The sequence below is a fragment of the Notothenia rossii genome (assembly GCF_949606895.1).
Source record: "Notothenia rossii genome assembly, chromosome: 3".
NCBI classification, from domain to species: Eukaryota; Metazoa; Chordata; class Actinopteri; order Perciformes; family Nototheniidae; genus Notothenia; species Notothenia rossii.
This window is the reverse complement of record NC_136901.1, coordinates 45,634,268-45,656,767: the sequence shown is the minus strand read 5'-3', so window position 1 is coordinate 45,656,767 and position 22,500 is coordinate 45,634,268. Positions and strand designations below refer to the sequence as shown.

The following is a 22,500-nucleotide window of genomic DNA, read 5'->3' as shown; positions in this document are numbered from 1 at the left end:
TTTATTCCAGTGAGGACTGTTGACAGACTTCTGAGAGTTGTTGTTATTTAGGTGAGGATTTTTTATTTATGTCTTTTAAATTCTTTTTTAAAGAGTTAGAATAATGTAAGCATATCTGTGTCTGTGAGGACTTCCTTTGTAAAGGTTCAAACTTCACGTCAGCTCGCTGCACACACACTTACACACACACTTCCTTGTTTCCACTTCCTTGGTGAAACAGAGGGGGGGAGCCTCCTGTCACTATAAAAGCCGACTCTTCTTCCTCCTTTCAGCATTCGACTCCTGCCTTCACCTCTTCCTCATACCTGAGACTCTAGCTGCACAGGTACGCTGACGTGGTCCCTCTCTCACTCACTCACACACACACACACACACACACACACACACACACACACACACACACACACACACACACACACACACACACACACACACACACACACACACACACACACACACACACACACACACAGGTATTGTGTAATGATTTGATGGTGTTTGTCCTCGTGTTTTTCACTCCTGAGGCTGGTTTAGTGTTTGTCAGTCAGTGTGTTTAAGTGTTACTTATCTGTGTGTGTGTGTGTGTGTGTGTGTGTGTGTGTGTGTGTGTGTGTGTGTGTGTGTGTGTGTGTGTGTGTGTGTGTGTGTGTGTGTGTGTGTGTGTGTGTGTGTGTGTGTGTGTGTGTGTGTGTGTGTGTGTGTTATTGATCAGGATGTCTTGGGACGGGTACATCACCAGCCTGATGGCAGCCACTGACGGAGTGGCACACGTCTCGGGGGCAGCGATCTGCGGCCAGGACGGCAGCACCTGGGCGGCCTCGGACGACATGAAGTGCATCAAGGTACACACACACACACACACACACACACACACACACACACACACACACACACACACACACACACACACACACACACACACACACACACACACACTGATAAAATGCTCACACACAGTGAAGCATGAGTCAGATGTTGCTCTTCAGTTTGAGGAACTTCCTCTGGGTGTTAATCTGGAGATACTTTTATATTTGTATATTTTTCTGAGTGTTAGTCCCCTGGTGTTCACACATCAGGATTAGTGGCGTGTTTTCTCTGCGCCGTGTAGGCAGGTTTCTTCTTCTTGTTGAGTTTCGGGCGTGTTCACTGGCTAGGCTGGTTCCCGCTCTGCAGGCGAGGCCGCGCTGCCTTCAGGTGCTGCAGGAGACACCAGCGCTGCCTTCAGGTGCTGCAGGAGAAACCAGCGCTGTGCAGCTCGCATCTCTGTTGGTTTATTGACTTTATATCCAGTTTGTTCAAAAGCTTTCAGGATTGCACTCATGGAGTTTTTTAGCTAATAGTAGCATCATGTTTAGCCTCTTCACTTCCTGACTTCACACTGGGATTAATACACACGTTTCTGATCGTTTCTTTCCTTAAAAACAACCCTCAGTTTTTACGTAATAAAGAGACAGATTTTTTCAAACAAGTCGACAAGGCTTAAGATACTTTATTCAAATCATCAGAAAAGTTTCTGTGATTGTGATTTTGTTCTTTAAGGTATGACTGTTTTCACGAGACCATGTGACCTCCTTTCATGCTAAAGACATTTTATTTAAACAGAATCCGTTGGTTTTTACGAAACAAAAAACACATTTTTAAGGATTTAAAGCGCAGGCGTGAATCTAACGGTTAGTCTGAAGAGGACTCATTATTCATATTCTGCGGTGCGTTCTGTTTCCGGGCGTTTCTGGGTTTTGGCAACTGGTTTAAATGCCTTATAAGGACATGATGTCAGAAAATAGCAGCGAATACAGGAAGTAACGACGATCACTTCTGGTTTCTGCTGAGGCCTCTGATTGGCTGCAGGCAACAGGAAGTGTGTGTGTGTGTGTGTGTGTGTGTGTGTGTGTGTGTGTGTGTGTGTGTGTGTGTGTGTGTGTGTGTGTGTGTGTGTGTGTGTGTGTGTGTGTGTGTGTGTGTGTGTGTGTGTGTGTGTGTGTGTCTCGTGTCTCGTGTCTGTACTCGTCTTCACATTCTTCGGCAGCTCGTTGAAACCCGCTGATCGCTCTTCTCTTTAAAAATGTAAAACTCCAGGAATCCTGTGAAAATACTACGTTAGAGGTTCAGAAAGAAGTACAAGTACACACACAGTACACACAATACACACAATACACACAGTAGACACACACAATACACACAATACACACAGTACACACAGTACACACACAGTAGACACACAGTGTACACACAGTACTCTCAGATTACTGGACATCCACAAATATCTATTAATATTATTATTTTAGAGACGTTATTTTGCACATGATGAAATATTCATTATTAAATCAAATAACAACTTTAACTCTAAAATTATAATCACAAAAATAATATTAATAATACAACTAAAAGCCTTGTATTTCAAAATAAAGGTATTCTAAAAGAAAGAGATTTGTAAAAACAGGAAATAGCATGTGCTTTAGAAAACATCATATAAAGCATTTATTCTTGTCACCAGTCAGTGACATGTTGCTCAGAGATATGAATACAGAGGGGCAGTAATGCTGGCATGCCCGGTTCTACGGGGGTGCATAAGGGTGCATTGCACCCTCAGTTGAGTCGTTATGGTTTCATTAGAAAAATGAAAAGTAAAAAAATGAAAAGTGAAAAATATTACATACATAATAATAATAATAGTAGTAATAATAATAATAATAATAAGGTGAATTGTAATTGTGGTTAAGTAACATTGTCTGCTGCATTTATTTGGTCAATTTAAACGGTAAGTAACGTTATTATGCCTGTGCCGCTGCGCCTTCGTCCTCTGCAAGGTGCTTGCACAGCAGTCAGTGATGGACATCAGAAAATGGTTCAAACAAGCAGCCCTTATCTCCAGCAGTAACACTGCATCTACTGCAGGTAATAACAGTTCAGATCATGGGGACATTACGTTGCCCGCAGCCAGGGGCGCCGTGGGGGTGAAAAGTTAGGACGATTCTAAGGGCCCGTGACTGACAGGGCCCCCAAAAAATGTTAGAACATTAAGAAAAACTGTTAGCTGATTTAGTGTGGATAGCTGCTAAAAATGTACCTGCATTTATTAAATGTCAGCAAAAGAGTGAAATTAAAAACCTCTGAATTTTCTGTGAAGATATTAACAGTACTTAATGTCAGCAAAACATTACAATTATTATTTACAATTAGCTAACAGACTAATTGCCACCACTCATGGACCACACCCACCTTTTCTTTTGAAAAACTGGGTGACATACTGTCGCCCTTTAGTCCCTATCTCCTTTCTTTTCTTTCTTTGAAAGCCTGACTTTGTTAGTCGTTGTAAATAATAATTGTAATGTTAAGACCATAAGAGATGACTATTGAGGTCTATTGTCAGGAATGTTAGTGTTATATCAAATAGTGAATTCTACTGCAGCAGAATGTTGCACGTTGGCCCAGTGTTATCTGTTCACCGCTCAGTGTCAGTAAATATTGTGCAGTTAGTATTGGACTACAAGGTAGATGCAAGCCTGTACAGGTAGTTATTTAAAGCATAAATGAGTCGGTTGGGTTCTGGAGGTGTGGTTACAGCAATTGTGCTTGGTTGGCGTGGCCAATGTGCCCAATGTGATGTATTTTCATGGGGCCCAAAATCCCTGGCCGTGCCCGCGGCCACTGTCGTGGACACTAACGTCCTCCCGCCCGACTCGTCGGCTTTGCCCGCCTCGCCGGCTTTGCCCGCCTCGCCCACGGAGGCGGAACAGCCACAGCCGTCTTCGTTGCCCCAAACACCGCCACACCCTCAGCGGCCCGCATGTGCCAGAGGACCTGGGCAAAACAGAGCCTGCCCAGGTATATTTTAAAAAGTACCCAACTCGCCTGTACAGTGGGGTAAGGCGCTCATTTTACAGCTCATGGTTTCAAAACAGAGATTGGCTGGAATATTCATGTCAAAAAGATGCCATCTTCTGCTATGCTGCCATGTAGACATTTCGGTTCAAGTAAGTCAACTAGCTACAACAACTGGCGCCATGCTCTTGTACGTGATAAGGGACTGGGAAGGCATGAATCAAGCAAAGAGCACATAGATCCATAGATCTCTTAATGTTGCTCTCAAAGTGCACCAGATTGATGATTTTAACTTCAATATTTTAAAAAAAAGGGACCCCCCTAGAGGGTGTTAGGTCCACCCCTCACTTATAAAAACACTTTACCACTGCAACCTCTCTAACCTCAGATGCACCCTGAGTCATTTTGTTCTGGAACCGGGCCTGGCTGACAGTCTGACAATATATATATATATATATATATATATATATATATATATATATATATATATATATATATGAATGCTGTCAAAATTATCGCGTTAACGGCGGTAATACATTTTTTGAATTAATTGCGTTAAAATATTTAACGCGGTTAACGCATGCACAGGATGGCCCGACCCATACATCCCACCAGTGGCAGCGCCAGGGTATGGCTGGGGTAGGCTACAGCGATACCAAGAAATGGCTTAGCCTCACCATGAAAAATGATGTTAAAGTAAGCAAAATAAAGTCCACCAACTCGCGCGGAGTAAATCACAAAGACAGCAGTTAGTAAGATTGAGTTCAGTAGCCACTTGTCTGGAAATACCGAAGACTAGAAACGGTTTTGAAAACTTTTGTCACGTAGTGATCGTCTTCTCAATAGAACATCTTTGATAATGTCTTCTGGCCAATCAGAATCAAGATAACGGCGTGGTGTTGTTGCAGGAAGTCCCGACGGAGAATACTTTTGCTGTAGTACATCTCTATATACATCGATACAACATTACGTGTTGATAGAAATCAACACGTAATGAATTAAGACCCCACGGTTTGATGATTGATAGCTGTGTGGGCTGTCTTTCATTTTGACACACAGAACAATGTTATAATAAACATACTGGATGTTAAATGGATATATCCGCCTTCTTTCATTTATCTTTCCATTCCCACAACAATATACATAAAGAAATGGCATATTTTGGAAATAGTTCGAATGGTGGTTAATTATAATTAATTAATTTTTAAGCTGTGATTAATCTGATTAAACATTTTTAATCGTTTGACAGCCCTAAATATATATGTGTATATGAAAAGGATTCATATCAAAAGAAGACCACCAAAAATTGGTTTTAGTATTATAAATGACGAAAGTAGTAGGTATTTGTGTGTGTGTGTTCAGCAATCAACAGTGGAACCAGTCTAACCAGTTTAAAGGAATCTAGGTCAACACTGGCGACGCCAATGTTCCACAAAAACTTTCGAAATAAATTCAATTTAAGCGGTCAATTGTATACACAGGCGGTGAAAAAACACAAAGTGTAAAGTTACCTCTGTTAGCTGTTACATCTGTTAGCTGTTACATCTGTTAGCTGTTGGCTCTGTTAGCTGTTACCCCTGTTAGCTGTTACATCTGTTACCTCTGTTAGCTGTTGGCTCAGTTAGCTGTTACCTCTGTTAGCTGTTACCTCCGTTAGCTGTTACCTCTATTAGCTGTTACCTCCAATAGCTGTTGATTCTGTTCGCTTTTAATTATGTTAGCTGTTGGCTCTGTTAGCTGTTACCCCTGTTACTTCTGTTAGCTGTTACATCTGTTAGCTGTTACCCCTGTTAGCTCTGTTAGCTGTTACCTCTGTTAGCTGTTACCTCCGTTAGCTGTAACCTCTGTTAACTGTTACCTCTGTTAGCTGTTACCTCCGTTAGCTGTTACCTCTGTTAGCTATTACCTCCGTTAGCTGTTAACTCCGTTAGCTGTTACCTCTGTTAGCTATTACCTCTGTTAGCTGTTGGCTCTGTTAGCTGTTACCTCCGTTAGCTGTTACGTCTGTTAGTTGTTAGCTTCCTTACATATCAACTTATGTTAGCTGTTACATCTATTCGCTATTACCTCTGTTAGCTGTTACCTCCGTTAGCTGTTACCTCCATTAGCTGTTACCTCTGTTAGCTGTTGGCTCTGTTAGCTGTTACCTCTGTTAGCTGTTGGCTCTGTTAGCTGTTACCTCCGTTAGCTGTTACCTCCATTAGCTGTTACCTCTGTTAGCTGTTACCTCTGTTAGCTGTTGGCTCCGTTAGCTGTTACCTCTGTTAGCTGTTACCTCTATTAGCTGTTACCTCCAATAGCTGTTAATTCTGTTAGCTTTAAGCTTCGTTAGCTGTTCCTTCTGTTGGCTGTTAATTATGTTAGCTGTTGGCTATGTTTGCTGATAGCTCCATTAACGTTCTTAAGATTAAATCACCAAACATATTTACAACTCATAGAAGCAAACAGAATTATATATTATATTCAAAACAAAGCAGACACACTTTAAGGTTAAAGATTATCAATGAATCTGAGGTTATCCACTGAAAATAACCTCTCTGTATGTCTGTCTTTCAGCCAGAGGAAGTTCAGAAGCTGATTGGCGACACGTCTACTTTCCACCAGAGTGGGCCTGTTGTGGCTGGGATGAAGTGCATGATGATCAGAGACCAGTACGAGGACCCCAGCAGCTACTGCCTGCAGCTGAAGAGCCGGAAGGATGCTGACGGCAACACCTTCAACATCTGCGTGGGCAAGACTACTACAGGTGAGTCATCACGCCCAACATTAGCCTCCTTTAGCTTAGTCGGGTGACCTGAAGTCATGTGATGTGCTGTAGTTCCTTTATAGCCCAACGTTAGCCTCCTTTGGCTTAGCGGGGTGACCTGAAGTCATGTGACCGTGCTGTAGTTCCTTCATAGCCCAACATTAGCCAACTTTAGCTTAGCGGTGGTGAATCATGTGACTGTGCCGTAGTTCCTTTATAGCCCAACATTAGCCTCCTTTAGCTTAGCGGTGGTGACGTGAAGTCATGTGACCGTGCTGTAGTTCCTTTATAGCCCAACATTAGCCACCTTTAGCTTAGCGGTGGTGACGTGAAGTCATGTGACCGTGCCGTAGTTCCTTTATAGCCCAACATTAGCCACCTTTAGCTTAGCAGTGGTGACGTGAAGTCATGTGACCGTGCCGTAGTTCCTTTATAGCCCAACATTAGCCACCTTTAGCTTAGCGATGGTGACGTGAAGTCATGTGACCGTGCCATAGTTTCTTTATAGCCCAACATTAACCTCCTTTAGCTTAGCAGTGGTGACGTGAAGTCATGTGACCGTGCTGTAGTTCCTTTATAGCCCAACATTAGCCACCTTTAGCTTAGCGTGGTGATGTCATGTGACTGTGCTGTAGTTCCTTTATAGCCCAACATTAGACACCTTTAGCTTAGCTGTGGTGACGTGAAGTCATGTGACCGTGCTGTAGTTCCTTTATAGCCCAACATTAGCCACCTTTAGCTTAGCGGTGGTGACGTGAAGTCATGTGACCGTGCCGTAGTTTCTTTATAGCCCAACATTAGCCTCCTTTAGCTTAGCAGTGGTGACGTGAAGTCATGTGACCGTGCTGTAGTTCCTTTATAGCCCAACATTAGCCACCTTTAGCTTAGCGGTGGTGAAGTCATGTGACTGTGCTGTAGTTCCTTTATAGCCCAACATTAGCCACCTTTAGCTTAGCGGTGGTGACGTGAAGTCATGTGACCGTGCTGTAGTTTCTTTATAGCCCAACATTAGCCACCTTTAGCTTAGCTGTGGTGACCTGAAGTCATGTGACCGTGCTGTAGTTCCTTTTATAGCCCAACATTAGCCTCCGTTAGCTTAGCGGTGGTGACCTGAAGTCATGTGACCGTGCTGTAGTTCCTTTATAGCCCAACATTAGCCACCTTTAGCTTAGCTGTGGTGACCTGAGGTCATGTGACCGTGCTGTAGTTCCTTTATAGCCCAACATTAGCCTCCGTTAGCTTAGCGGTGGTGACGTGAAGTCATGTGACCGTGCTGTAGTTTCTTTATAGCCCAACATTAGCCTCCTTTAGCTTAGCGGTGGTGACGTGAAGCAGAGTCCTGCACGGGTCTGATTTTCAAGACCCGCTCCCGCCCCGCACCCGCGACGTGCAATACCGAACCCGCCCCGCTACCCGCACATATTGCCAATTAGTTCCGCAACCCGACCCGACCCGCCGGCTCAAGATCCGCAACCCGACCCGAACCCGCATATATATAAGCAGTGAAAACGTGCAATTATTAACACACGCAGTTGCATATTTGGCTCAAAAAGCCTGGGATGTTGGTTATTTTCTCCATCTAGGATGACACCAAAAGCCTCCCAGACGTTGGATTTCGCTCTTGAGGAAGAGTTATTAAAAATGCTGTATTCTCCGCTATAGAGAGCTTCACCTCAGCCATTTAGAATGTGGTGCGCTCAGCAGCAGATAGATGCACTGCAGAGGTTAGGATTATGCTCTGTCCCGCGGAGGATAGGTCTGAGGATTTAAACATTCAACTAAATTATTATTGTTTAAATATATTTATTATGCAACACCCGCAACCCGACCCGCATCATCTTTGTTTTACCCAGAAGCGAACCCGGAAAAAAGCGTTTGAAAAAATACCACCCGCAAATCACCTTTTTGGCGGGTCACCCGTCGGGTACCCGCGGATACCCGACCCGATGCAGGACTCTGACGTGAAGTCATGTGACCGTGCTGTAGTTCCTTTATAGCCCAACATTAGCCTACTTCAGCTTAGCGGTGGTGACGTGAAGTCATGTGACCGTGCTGTAGTTCCTTTATAGCCCAACATTAGCCTCCTTTAGCTTAGCTGTGGTGACGTGAAGTCATGTGACCGTGCTGTAGTTCCTTTATAGCCCAACATTAGCCTCCTTTAGCTTAGCGGTGGTGACGTGAAGTCATGTGACCGTGCTGTAGTTCCTTTATAGCCCAACATTAGCCACCTTTAGCTTAGCGGTGGTGACCTGAAGTCATGTGACCGTGCTGTAGTTCCTTTATAGCCCAACATTAGCCTCCTTTAGCTTAGCGGTGGTGACGTGAAGTCATGTGACCGTGCTGTAGTTCCTTTATAGCCCAACATTAGTCGCCTTTAGCTTAGCGGAGGTGAAGTGAAGTCATGTGACCGTGCTGTAGTTCCTTTATAGCCCAACATTAGCCACCTTTAGCTTAGCAGTGGTGACGTGAAGTCATGTGAGCGTGCTGTAGTTCCTTTATAGCCCAACATTAGCTGCCTTTAGCTTAGCTGTGGTGACGTGAATTCATGTGACCGTGCTGTAGTTCCTTTATAGCCCAACATTAGCCACCTTTAGCTTAGCGGTGGTGATGTGAAGTCATGTGACCGTGCTGTAGTTCCTTTATAGCCCAACATTAGCCGCCTTTAGCTTAGCTGTGGTGATGTGAAGTCATGTGACCGTGCTGTAGTTCCTTTATAGCCCAACATTAGCCTCCTTTAGCTTAGCGGTGGTAACGTGAAGTCATGTGACCGTGCTGTAGTTCCTTTATAGCCCAACATTAGCCTCCTTTAGCTTAGCGGTGGTGACGTGAAGTCATGTGACCGTGCTGTAGTTCCTTTATAGCCCAACATTAGCCGCCTTTAGCTTAGCTGTGGTGATGTGAAGTCATGTGACCGTGCTGTAGTTCCTTTATAGCCCAACATTAGCCGCCTTTAGCTTAGCTGTGGTGATGTGAAGTCATGTGACCGTGCTGTAGTTCCTTTATAGCCCAACATTAGCCACCTTTAGCTTAGCGGTGGTGATGTGAAGTCATGTGACCGTGCTGTAGTTCCTTTATAGCCCAACATTAGCTTCTTACTTCAGAAATCATAAAGTGGTGTTAATATGTGGAGATTATCCTCTGAACTAAACGTGTTAACATCATAAACGTTTGTTTGTTTGTTTGTGCAATAATCCAAAAATCAAATGGAGGAATCCCATTGGACCAGAGAGCTGCTGCCTTCAGGCTCAACCACAGAAATACGACAGCTCTGTATGAGTGTGTTTCTGGTTCTTTTGTATAAAGAGTGACCTGTCTCACCCACTTTTCTCTTTCTCTCCACAGCTGTAGTCATCGCTAAGGGAACGAAAGAGGCCAACGGAGGTCAGGTGACCGCCAAGGTTTTCACCATCGTGAGTTACCTGCGGGGAGTCGGATATTGAAACCCCCCCCCCCCCCCCCATCCCCCCCCCAAATGTGTCCACCCTGAGCTTTAGGTCTGTAGTATTTGAATTCTTCCATCAGGGATAAACAAAGTGTTCAGAGGCGTTTCCCACACGGCCTGTCAGCAGTGTTACCCCCTTCACACAACTGTGGACATCTGGAAAATATCTCATCAATAAAAATATGTTTATTTTAAAAATAAGAAGTCCGAGAGTTTCTCTGTGTGTGTGTGTGTGTGTGTGTGTGTGTGTGTGTGTGTGTGTGTGTGTGTGTGTGTGTGTGTGTGTGTGTGTGTGTGTGTGTGTGTGTCCAAAGTACACTTTTGAGCTACTTGTACTTTACTTGAGTATTTCAGGTGTATATCCGGTATATGATGTAATGTTGTACTTGTACTCCAATACATGTATTTAATACCTTTATTCTGAAATGTGCCAATCTGCACAATCACTACTTTTAATATATTTTACTAAAGTACAAGATCTGAGTACTTCTTCTTCCTGTGTGTGTGTGTGTGTGTGTGTGTTGGTGTAGCTGTCTTTGTGAGGACCACTAACCGTTTCCATGTAATGCTACTTTAAAGTTCTCTTCCGCTCACAGGTACTCTGTACATATAAACACAGTACATGCTGATATGGTATAATGCAGTACTGTACTGCTAATCTATGCAGTATTTATATATCTATATTTGACACACATTCAAAAACCTATAGTACTAAAATGCTTTTACATGTATAAAAACAGGATGGTATAATACTACTACTCACTGCGTAGTATTTGCGTTCTCTGTGTATTTACTTTGACGTACGTACACCTCTTTTAACGAGATGGGTCTGCCTGCAGAACTCCTATCTCAGGACAGTTCCGGTGCAGACCTCCACTCTCAGGACACCTCCACTGTCAGTACAGGAAGTGACGATTCTGACGAACAAGTTTTTTCCCCCGCCGATAGATAGATATACATAGATAGATATAATAGTCTAATTTTGACCGAATTAATCAATAGCGGGTGTAACTAAAATACAAGATGTCGTCTTGTATTTTACAAGATATTTATATATGGACACAGGCCGAGGGTGACACCCGAGACCGGGCAATGTCCCCTGTAGAAACCGGGTGAAATAGCCAAAATAATAAAACCAGGGAAAATAGGGGGGAAAATAGGCACTTGTGAGGCGGGCAGAGTCCCCTGTCAACTCCCGTTACATTCCTCCATGGTGTCATTTGAGCGAAAAACTTTTACGAGAACCAGGCTGGGGGGTCAAAAGGGCTTGACCAAGGCCGACCCAAAGTGCACGGTGGGCGGACTCATCTCCTCCGTGATGAGTCTCCATTGTGATTTGAAAAATTCCATCAAACGAGTCCTTCGGTGGGCGGGGAAAAAAACGTGTTCGTCAGAATCGTCACTTCCTGTACTGACAGTGGAGGTCATAGATATATATAAACACTAGATGGCTGAAGGGGGAGTCGCCAGCGTAGCTCACCGGCGGCCATCTTACCAAAGTCAACAGCTACTGCTAAAGCTGTTGTAAGGTGAGTGATCTGCACAGAAATACTCTTAACTCGCTGAAATCTTGACTGATTTACAAACGGTCTGGTTTATTATAAACGTTATTAGCATGGCTATGATACAGGAGACAACAAGACATGTTGAAAAAAACAAGTTAATGATTATAATTATGTAGTATGCAGTATCATAACTACATCTTTGATGTTTATAGCAAACCAAACCGTTTGAAAATTGAGCAATCTATGGTTATTTCAATAGTACACCATAGACATAATGTTATGAGTGAGCGAGCTCCCTGTGGCAAGATGGCCGCCATGTGGCCACGTCGGTCTCCATTGGCCAGCAGCGAGGGTGAGTCATATATCTATGGTGGAGGTGTCCTGAGAGTGCAGCCTGCACCGGAACTGTCCTGAGAGTGGAGGTCTGCAGGCAGGCTCCCATGGAATCAATGAGCTTACTGTGTTTGTCACTGTCTGACTTTCTATTGGTCCAGAGCTGAAGTGGGCGGGGCTTATACATATAGCTGTGGTGTGATTGGTCCAAATGCTCCCATCTGTCTGTAGATATAATGATACCGTTTCCAAAACATTGATTAAAATTCATTTGGTCTCAGAAATACTTACTTTTTCTTAATAAAGGTGTTTATGTTTGTCATAAAGATCCAGTTGAATTAAATAACATTTCATCTGCAGTCTTGTTTTATATTTAGCTGCAGTTAAAGGCTACAAAGGCACCGGACTGCTAAAGGTGTGTGTGTGTGTGTGTGTGTGTGTGTGTGTGTGTGTGTGTGTGTGTGTGTGTGTGTGTGTGTGTGTGTGTGGGTGGGTGGGTGGGTGGGTGGGTGTGTGTGTGTGTGTGTGTGTGTCAGGGTTAAGGCCTTTTGAATGAATGCTGCGCCGGTCTCACATTTCCCCTTTACATGAACTTTGACCTTCTGTCAGAGTTAGGGGCCGTCACTAAAGTACAAACCACACAGAAAAACACAGTGTTTACAATATGACATAAACAATGCTAAAACAAAGGTATGTACAAGAAACATAAATATAGGCTAAAATGACAATACAGAAAAAAAAATCCTAAAATAATATGAAATGTGTTCCAGAAACTTAAATATTCACTACAAGAAAAGGACATTACAAATATGAAGAAATACTTTCAAGCATATGGACAGTTACTAAATATAACTGAACATTAAACAATGATGTGAACAAACCCTAACGAATGTGTACAATTTAAAACAAGAGGTTGGTTAGAAGTTAGTTATTAATGTGCGATAAAAACCTGCTGCTGAACCCTCCTCTGACAGGGTGGGGTTTGTAAATTGCGTAATTCTTATCATTTTTTAATCTTTAATATATTTTGTATGCTTCTTAGTTAACATGAAGCTGTCTGTGGCTTTTTCTGCTGGAACAACGTGCACTTCCCCTCTGAGGGGCTGGTAGGGTCTGATCTGAGTCTGAAGTTTGGAAACATATAACTAATAATACAAGTTAGATAAAGTTTATTCAGTGTGTGTGTGCGAGTCTGTGTGTGAGTGTGTGTCTTTCTGCAGGAACATGCAGACGCTCCCTGGAGGGGGGGGGGGGGTGCAGGAGGAGGTCTATAAAAGCCCTGCAGCTGACAGACAGACACTTTCCAGTCAGAGGACAGGCAGGCAGACAGACAGACAGACAGACAGACAGACAGACAGACAGACAGACAGACAGACAGACAGACAGACAGACAGACAGACAGACAGACAGACAGACAGACAGACAGGCAGGCGGACGGACGGACGGACGCTCCTCTCAATCAGGTCAGTGCACTCTTTGGTAAAAACCAGAAGCTTTTATTCTGAAAACCCTGCAGTTTGCAGAGTTTAGAGGACGTTTGTCGCTCTGCGTTAAACATGTGATTTATTTTAGACGCGCCTTTGGCTTCCTCTTATCTCAGCGTCGCTCTTTATCTGAGACACAAACACACTGAGAGGACTTCGACCTTCAGGCGCTACGCAAGGTCAAATAACAACGAGACAGACAGAGACAAAGTCCAGAGAGAAAGTGGCTTTGTAAACAATAGCTTTAGCCTTAGCCGCAGTATTTAGCGGTACTGGTATCCGTACCAGGAGTACTTAGCGGTACTAGTATCCGTACCAGGAGTATTTAGCAGTACTAATGTCCGTACCAGGAAAAGTAACGATTACTAGTATCTGTATCAGAAGTATTGAGTAGTAATAGTATCAGTATAAGGGGTATTTAGCAGTATTCGTATCTGTACTCTAAGTATTTAGCAGTACTTGTAACAGTATCAGAAGTATTTATCAGTAGCCTACTACTAACGGTACCAGGAATATTAGGCATTGCTTGTAACAGTACCAAAAGTATTAGCAGTACTTGTATCAGTATCAGAAGTATTTATCAGTACTACTAACAGTACCAGAAGTATTAGCAGTACTTGTATTAGTATCAGAAGTATTAGCAGTACTACTAACAGTATCAGAAGTATAAGCAGTACTTATCAGCAGTGAAAGATAGCGGTGTGTGTAGGTGTGTTCTTGTGTTGGTGTATTGTGGGGTCTCACTTATTGTTTATGGACACAATGACCCCGTAATGTAAATTATTACATTTAGGGGGAGGGTGTGTGTGTGTGTGTGTGTGTGTGTGTGTGTGTGTGTGTGTGTGTGTGTGTGTGTGTGTGTGTGTGTGTGTGTGTGTGTGTGTGTGTGTGTGTGTGTAAACAGCTGAGTGGTTACAGTTACATTTGAAACCTTGTATGGACTTTATAAAGACATTACTGCACACACACGTACACACACGTACACACACACACAAACACAGACACACAAACACACACACACACTTTTGGTAGATCAAATTCTAGAACTTTACTTTGAAAAATCAGATTATTCCGACAATGTTTATGAGAAAATTGTAAATATGAGGAAAATATGAATAAATGAGCCTCTATATTTTGAATGCATCGTGTATACGACCACAAGAGACTGAAGTCTCACTAAGACACGTTTCAGGTTCATCTCAAAGTCATCTTTAAAACATATCAAAAATCTGGCACAAAAAATGTAAATCTTGCAAAAATCATCTCTAAATGATTGAATGTTCGGACCTTTTCTGGGCCCAACATCAGCCTAGACCTGGTGCCGTGTACCCCCCATGAGTGACCTTACTGCAGCGCAACACGCCTGTTTCATGTACTCCATTCATATGGTTAATATTGGGTTAGGGTTATATAATCTTATCAGGATAATATGTGCTCCATCAGATGTGCCTTATCAGAGAGCTCATAGCATCTCAGCCACACATACCTCTTTAAATGTCACTGTGTGTGAGAGAGTGTGTGTGTGTAACTCTATAACAGGGAGGGAGTCATGACCTCTGCAGAAAGGTCCGGCAGAAGGTCAAACACACTCTGACAGTCTTAATAATAACTCTCTCATGAAAGCACATCTCATCTATCAGGACTTCTCTCTGTCTGGAGGAAAGACACATCCAGGAGGTCACTTAGTCTTTTTAAGTCCCTAGATTTCTCCTAAACTCACCAAATGTTAGCGTTAGCCTCAACAGCATATTTAAACATATAATATATATATATATATATATATATATATATATATATATATATATATATATATATTTATAAACAAACAGCTTTGTTAATGTCAGTAATGAAGTGTGGGGGTTTCCTGGTGATGTCTGTTAGGTAGATATCCACTTCCGCCCTCTTTTTCTCCCCACAATGGTCTCTCCCTCTCTCCTATTGGTGCTCAGTAACCACCCGGCAGGAGTGGTGCTCTGTGATTGGCTGAGAGAGATATGGGCGGGGCTTAATAGGGTTCAGAGTCCTGCTGTTGCTAGCATGGAGTCAGAATGGCTTTACACAGGATCTCTGCAGCAGGTCACACACACACACACACACACACACACACACACACACACACACACACACACACACACACACAATAATATAGCAGCAGTTTGACCTTAGTGTTATTATTGGTTGAATTTCTTCTTTTTACTCAAGGTCACCCATTTATTTTACCCGTCTGTCTCTCACCTGTCTGTCTCTCACCCGTCTGTCTCTGTGCTCACCTGTCTGTCTCTCACCTGTCTGTCCTCACCTGTCTGTCTCTCACCTGTCTGTCCTCACCTGTGTCTCTCTCAGTCAGGATGTCTATCACTAAGATTCACGCCCGTGAGATCCTGGACTCCAGGGGAAACCCCACAGTGGAGGTAGACCTGTACACTGCCAAGGGTGAACACACACACATACACATACACATACACATACACATACACATACACATACACACACACACACTCACTGCTTGTTTTTAAAAAACTGATTTATTTCACCTGTCTCTCTCTCCATCACCTGTCTCTCTCTCCATCACCTGGCTCTCTCTCGCCTGTCTGTCTCTCACCTGTCTCTCGCCTGTCCCTCTCTCAGGTCTCTTCAGGGCTGCCGTCCCCAGCGGAGCTTCGACAGGTATCCATGAAGCTCTGGAGCTCAGAGACGGAGACAAGAGCCGCTACCTTGGGAAAGGTAAGACTCACACCTGTCTGCCTGTCTGTCCTCACACCTGTCTGTCTGTCTCTCTGTAACACTGTTGTCCCCCAGGTACGGTGAAGGCTGTGGATCATGTGAACAAAGATATCGCCCCCAAACTGATCGAGAAGGTAAACATCAACAACAACAAAAAAGAGACAATTAAGTCAATGTGGTTTCATTGGACCTGGAATAATAACCTGTCTCTCTGTCTGTCTGTCTGTCTGTCTCTCTGTGTGTCTGTCTGTCTCTATGTCTCTCTTTGTGTGTGTCTGTCTGTCTCTATGTCTCTCTGTGTGTCTGTCTGTCTCTCTGTGTGTCTGTCTGTCTGTCTGTCTGTCTGTCTGTCTGTCTGTCTCTATGTCTGTGTGTGTCTGTCTGTCTGTCTGTCTGTCTGTCTGTCTGCCTCTCTGTCTGTCTGTCTGCCTCTCTTTCTGCCTGTCTGTCTCTCCAGAACTTCAGTGTTGTTGAGCAGGAGAAGATCGACAAATTCATGCTGGAGCTGGACGGCACCGAGAACAAATGTAAGGACCTGTCTGTCTCTCACCTCTCTGTCTCTCACCTCTCTGTCTCTCACCTCTCTGTCTCTCACCTCTCTGTCTCTCTCTCACCTGTCTCTCTCTCACCTGTCTGTCTCTCACCTGTCTGTCTCTCACCTGTCTGTCTCTCTCTCACCTGTCTCTCTCTCACCTGTCTGTCTCTCACCTGTCTGTCTCTCTCTCACCTGTCTCTCTCTCACCTGTCTCTCTCTCACCTGTCTCTCTCTCACCTGTCTGTCTCTCACCTGTCTGACTCTCTCTCACCTGTCTCTCACCTGTCTGTCTCTCTCTCACCTGTCTGTCTCTCACCTGTCTGACTCTCTCTCACCTATCTCTCACCTGTCTGTCTGTCTCTCTCTCACCTGTCTGTCTCTCTCTCACCTGTCTGTCTCTCACCTGTCTGTCTCTCTCTCACCTGTCTGTCTCTCTCTCACCTGTCTGTCTCTCTCTCTCACCTGTCTGTCTCTCTCTCTCCTGTCTCTCTCTCACCTGTCTCTCTCTCACCTGTCTGTCTCTCACCTGTCTGTCTCTCTCTCACCTGTCTGTCTCTCACCTGTCTGTCTCTCTCTCACCTGTCTGTCTCTCTACCTGTCTGTCTGTCTCTCTCTCACCTGTCTGTCTCTCACCTGTCTGTCTCTCTCACCTGTCTGTCTCTCACCTGTCTGTCTCTCACATGTCTCTATCTCACCTGTCTCTCACCTGTCTCTCTCTCACCTGTCTCTCTCTCATCTGTCTGTCTCTCACCTGTCTGTCTCTCACCTGTCTCTCACCTGTCTGTCTCTCACCTATCTGTCTCTCTTTCACCTGTCTGTCTCTCACCTGTCTGTCTCTCACCTGTCTCTCTCTCACCTGTCTCTCACCTGTCTCTCTCTCACCTGTCTCTCACCTGTCTCTCTCTCACCTGTCTCTCTCTCACCTGTCTCTCTGTCATCTGTCTGTCTCTCACCTGTCTCTCTCTCACCTGTCTGTCTCTCACCTGTCTGTCTCTCACCTGTCTCTCTCTCACCTGTCTGTCTCTCACCTGTCTGTCTCTCACCTGTCTGTCTCTCACCTGTCTGTCTCTCTACCTGTCTGTCTGTCTCTCTCTCACCTGTCTGTCTCTCACCTGTCTGTCTCTCTCTCACCTGTCTCTCTCTCACCTGTCTGTCTCTCACCTGTCTGTCTCTCACCTGTCTGTCTCTCACCTGTCTGTCTCTCACCTGTCTGTCTCTCACCTGTCTCTCACCTGTCTGTCTCTCTTTCACCTGTCTGTCTCTCACCTGTCTGTCTCTCACCTGTCTCTCTCTCACCTGTCTCTCACCTGTCTCTCTCTCATCTGTCTCTCTCTCATCTGTCTCTCTCTCACCTGTCTCTCTCTCACCTGTCTCTCTCTCACCTGTCTGTCTCTCACCTGTCTGTCTCTCACCTATCTGTCTCTCACCTGTCTCTCTCTCACCTGTCTCTCTCTCACCTGTCTGTCTCTCACCTGTCTCTCTCTCACCTGTCTGTCTCTCATCTGTCTGTCTCTCACCTGTCTGTCTCTCACCTGTCTGTCTCTCACCTGTCTCTCACCTGTCTGTCTCTCACCTGTCTCTCACCTGTCTGTCTCTCACCTGTCTGTCTCTCTACCTGTCTGTCTGTCTCTCTCTCACCTGTCTGTCTCTCACCTGTCTGTCTGCAGCTCAGTTTGGAGCTAATGCTATCCTGGGCGTGTCTCTGGCGGTGTGTAAGGCCGGTGCCGCGGAGAAAGGCGTCCCTCTCTACCGCCACATCGCCGACCTGGCTGGGAACAAAGACGTGATCCTCCCTGTTCCTGTGAGTGGGCGTTTGTAAGTAAAAGCCGTTAGTTCCACAGCGCGTCTCTGACGGTGGATACATGTTCACGTTTCCTCCAGGCCTTCAACGTGATTAACGGCGGCAGCCATGCTGGGAACAAGCTGGCGATGCAGGAGTTCATGATCCTTCCTGTCGGAGCCGCCAACTTCCACGAGGCCATGAGGATCGGAGCCGAGGTGATACTTCCTGTGATGGTTCTTTCATTGTTAGCATGTTGTACCTGTAGCGGGTCTGACTGTGTTTTGGCGTCCAGGTGTACCACAACCTGAAGAACGTCATCAAGGCCAAGTACGGGCAAGACGCCACCAACGTGGGAGACGAGGGAGGATTCGCCCCCAACATCCTGGAGAACAACGAGGGTGAGACGACTTTCAATCCGTCTGTCCTCTGCAGAGGTTGCGCTAGACTTTTCACTGCCCGTCATTTTGACGGACAGGATCGTCGGCTTTTACACTCTGGGGAGGGGAGAAAGGGGGGGAGAGAGAGGGAGAGAGAGGGAGAGAGGGAGAGAGGGAGAGAGAGGGGGAGAGAGAGGGAGAGAGAGAGGGAGAGGGAGAGGGAGAGGGAGAGAGAGAGAGAGAGAGAGAGAGAGAGAGAGAGAGAGAGAGAGAGAGAGAGAGAGAGAGAGAGAGAGAGACCCCCCCCCCCAGAGATGCAGGGTACAGTATTAAAGCTGTTCAATATCATATTGCAGTCAGGATGTTTTCCTGACATCTGGTGCAAAGGGCTCATTTCCCCCATTCATAAGAGTGGAGACAAATCAGACCCTAATAACTACCGTGGCATCTGTGTCAGCAGCTGTCTGGGGAAATTATTCTGTAGTATTCTAAATAAAAGAATACAAGATTTCCTTAACCGACAATCCATCTTGAGTCAAAATCAAATTGGCTTCCTTCCAAAACACCGCACCACCGACCATGTATATACCCTTCACACTTTAGTTAACAAACATGTACACCAAACAAAACATGGTAAGATATTCACTTGTTTCATTGATTTCAAAAAAGCTTTCGACTCTATTTGGCACGAAGGGCTCTATTATAGACTTCTACATTGTGGTATAGGGGGCAAAATGTACGATCTGGTTAAATCAATGTATTTAGGGAATAAGTGTGCTGTTAAAATTGGAGACAAACAAACTGAATTCTTCACCCAGAGAAGAGGTGTTCGTCAGGGTTGCAATTTAAGTCCCACTTTATTTAATATATATATAAATGAACTTGCTGCTCAGTTGGATCACTGTGCTGCTCCTGGCCTCTCCCTCCTAGAGAGAGAGGTGAAGTGTCTGCTTTATGCTGATGACCTTGTTCTGCTGTCTCCTACTGAACAAGGACTACAACAACAGCTGGAAATAGTAGACCAGTACTGTAAGAACTGGGCCCTGGCAGTCAATATGAAGAAAACTAATGTCATGGTTTTCCAAAAACGCCCCAGATGTCAGGAGAACAAATACCAGTTTACCATAAATAATCATATCATGGCACATAGTATGAGTTACACCTACCTCGGTTTAACCATAACAGCATCAGGAAGTTTCAACATGGCAGTGAATGCACTCAAAGAAAAAGCCAGAAGAGCTCTTAATGCAATTAAGAGAACATTTTATAATGTCCAAATTCCAATTAAAATCTGGCTCAAAATCTTTGATAGTGTGATCCAGCCCATTGCGCTGTACGGTAGTGAAGTATGGGGTCCACTCAGTCACCAGAGCTATACCCGCTGGGACAAACATCCAACAGAGTCTTTCCATGCAGAATTCTGCAGATACATTTTACGTGTTCAGAGAAAAACACCAACAAATGCATGTAGAGCAGAATTAGGCAGATACCCACTGATCATTAACACTCAAAAGAGAGCACTGACATTCTTTAACCACCTTAGATCCAGCCCCCGAGACACCCTCCACTCCAAAGCCCTCCAAAGCCAAGAGCTAACCCCAGAGAAGAGTCCCCTATGTCAGCTGGTGCTGAGGCTAGCTGCCCCCTCTCAGAGCCAATCTGACCAGTCTCTCAACAACACTGCTCTCCAAACACCAATCACAGTCAAACGCATTATAACACAATGTAAAGACAACTATTTACAACATTGGGAAGAAGAAACTAAAAGCCAAAGTAGATTAGAATGTTACCTGGCTCTAAACAGAGAGTATGAGCTGGCAGAGTATCTCTCTACTGTCAGAGATAGAAAGCAGAGACAGATCCTAACCAAGTACAGGCTCAGTGACCACAAACTGGCAATCGAAACAGGAAGACTCAAAAGATCCTGGCAACCAAAAGAGAACAGAACATGTGGTCACTGTACGACAGGTGAGACTGAGACAGAGATGCACTTCCTCCTGAAGTGCCAAACATTCAACCAAGTAAGGAGCATTTATTGGAACAAGTTGAACTCTGTAATCCCAGGTTTCAAGGAGGTTGATGACCTCTCAAGACTGAGAGTACTCCTAGGAGAAGGAGACAAGGCACACCTTGCTGCCCAATATGTATACACATGCCACAACCTGAGGGACAGTGAATGAGACTCTCACACACACACACACACACACACACACACACACACACACACACACACACACACACACACGTGTTGAAATGTAATTGTATCACTGTATATATATATCATCAATAATATGTAAACATTTGAAATGTCTGTTAATGTTGTTAATTATTTTGTATTGTGATGCTTTGGCAACATTGTTTAATTTAACTTTCATGCCAATAAAGCCCCTTTGGAGAGAGAGAGAGAGAGAGAGAGAGAGAGAGAGAGAGAGAGAGAGAGAGAGAGAGAGAGAGAGAGAGAGAGAGAGAGAGAGAGATAGATAGATAGATAGATAGATAGATAGATAGATAGATATGCCGTGTTATGCATGCCCACTGCACCTCGCGGGAGTGCGCACAGCGTAAAGCCAAAACTCAGACATTTCAATGATTTGTTCGTTGGGTTTGGAAACGGTATCATTTCCTTTTTGGCAGGCATAACACCGGAGCCTCGCTGCGGGGAAACTTTGGCGCTGTTCCGAGTTTGTTCTAATCCGTCAAAATGACCGACTGCTTTCAGATTTTTTCGTCATTGTTTAAAAAAAATATTCGGTTAACACGACCTCTGGTCCACTGGCTGCTGGGGGTTACCAACCTGTTGCCGGGATTCAATCACTACGATCCCGCCTCCAACCTCGCAGCTACGCCACATCTCACACGTTCTGGTGCCAGTGAGGGAGGAAGGGAAGTCACTGACAACGAGACAGGTAGAGCAGGAGAGAGCACCAGAGGAAGGCCATCGCTAGATACCAAGCTAAAGTAGCTACCGTTAGCAAAGCCAAAAGGAGTGTTAGCAACTGGAATTAGTGAGGGCCGCCAAGAGGAGGAGAGTAGTGAGTGCTGTAGCTGTACTAATGTGTGATTTTGTACAACGTGAAGTAAACTGTAGTAGTCAAGAGTTTAACAACATCCACTTAAGCTAAGCTAACATAAGCTATCAGCAGGAGACAGGAAGTGGAAACACACTTCCTGTCCCGCCTACTCTCCAGTTTGACCTCAATGTACCCTCTGTCTTAAATCTTACTGATCAAGTATCATCTACTAATCTGAAATATCCCCCCCCCGCAGCTCTGGAGCTCCTGAAGACGGCCATTGAGAAGGCCGGCTACCCCGATAAGATCATCATCGGGATGGACGTCGCCGCCTCAGAGTTCTACCGCAGCGGGAAATACGACCTGGACTTCAAGTCTCCAGACGACCCGGCAAGACACATCAGTGGAGATCAGCTGGGAGACCTGTACCGCAGCTTCATCAAGGGATACCCGGGTACTACACATACTTTATATACTACACATACTCTAAATACTCAGATCAGCTGGGAGACCTGTACCGCAGCTTCATCAAGGGATACCCGGGTACTACATATACTTTATATACTACACATACTCTAAATACTCAGATCAGCTGGGAGACCTGTACCGCAGCTTCATCAAGGGATACCCGGGTACTACACATACTTTATATACTACACATACTCTAAATACTCAGATCAGCTGGGAGACCTGTACCGCAGCTTCATCAAGGGATACCCGGGTACTAGTACTACAGAT

General features: G+C 44.7%; 2 protein-coding genes across 2 annotated transcripts in view; both read left to right on the top strand.

Moving 5' to 3' along the window:
- The first annotated feature begins 266 nt into the window (after positions 1-266).
- Positions 267-10,214, top strand: pfn1 (profilin 1). The gene is made up of 4 exons (XM_079667904.1): positions 267-325; positions 713-842; positions 6,379-6,568; positions 9,911-10,214. Exons 2-4 carry the CDS (start codon positions 714-716, stop codon positions 10,006-10,008), a joined length of 417 nt encoding a protein of 138 aa, XP_079524030.1. The 5' UTR covers positions 267-325; position 713; the 3' UTR covers positions 10,009-10,214.
- Positions 10,215-13,176: 2,962 nt separating this feature from the next.
- The window catches only part of eno3 (enolase 3, (beta, muscle)), an 11,546-nt gene continuing 2,222 nt past the window's right edge, over positions 13,177-22,500 (top strand). The window contains 9 exon segments of the mRNA XM_079667896.1: positions 13,177-13,311; positions 15,676-15,765; positions 15,961-16,056; positions 16,132-16,190; positions 16,514-16,583; positions 18,259-18,392; positions 18,473-18,589; positions 18,667-18,772; positions 22,019-22,216. Of these exon segments, the coding sequence (XP_079524022.1) occupies positions 15,681-15,765; positions 15,961-16,056; positions 16,132-16,190; positions 16,514-16,583; positions 18,259-18,392; positions 18,473-18,589; positions 18,667-18,772; positions 22,019-22,216 (865 nt within the window). The 5' untranslated portion in view covers positions 13,177-13,311; positions 15,676-15,680.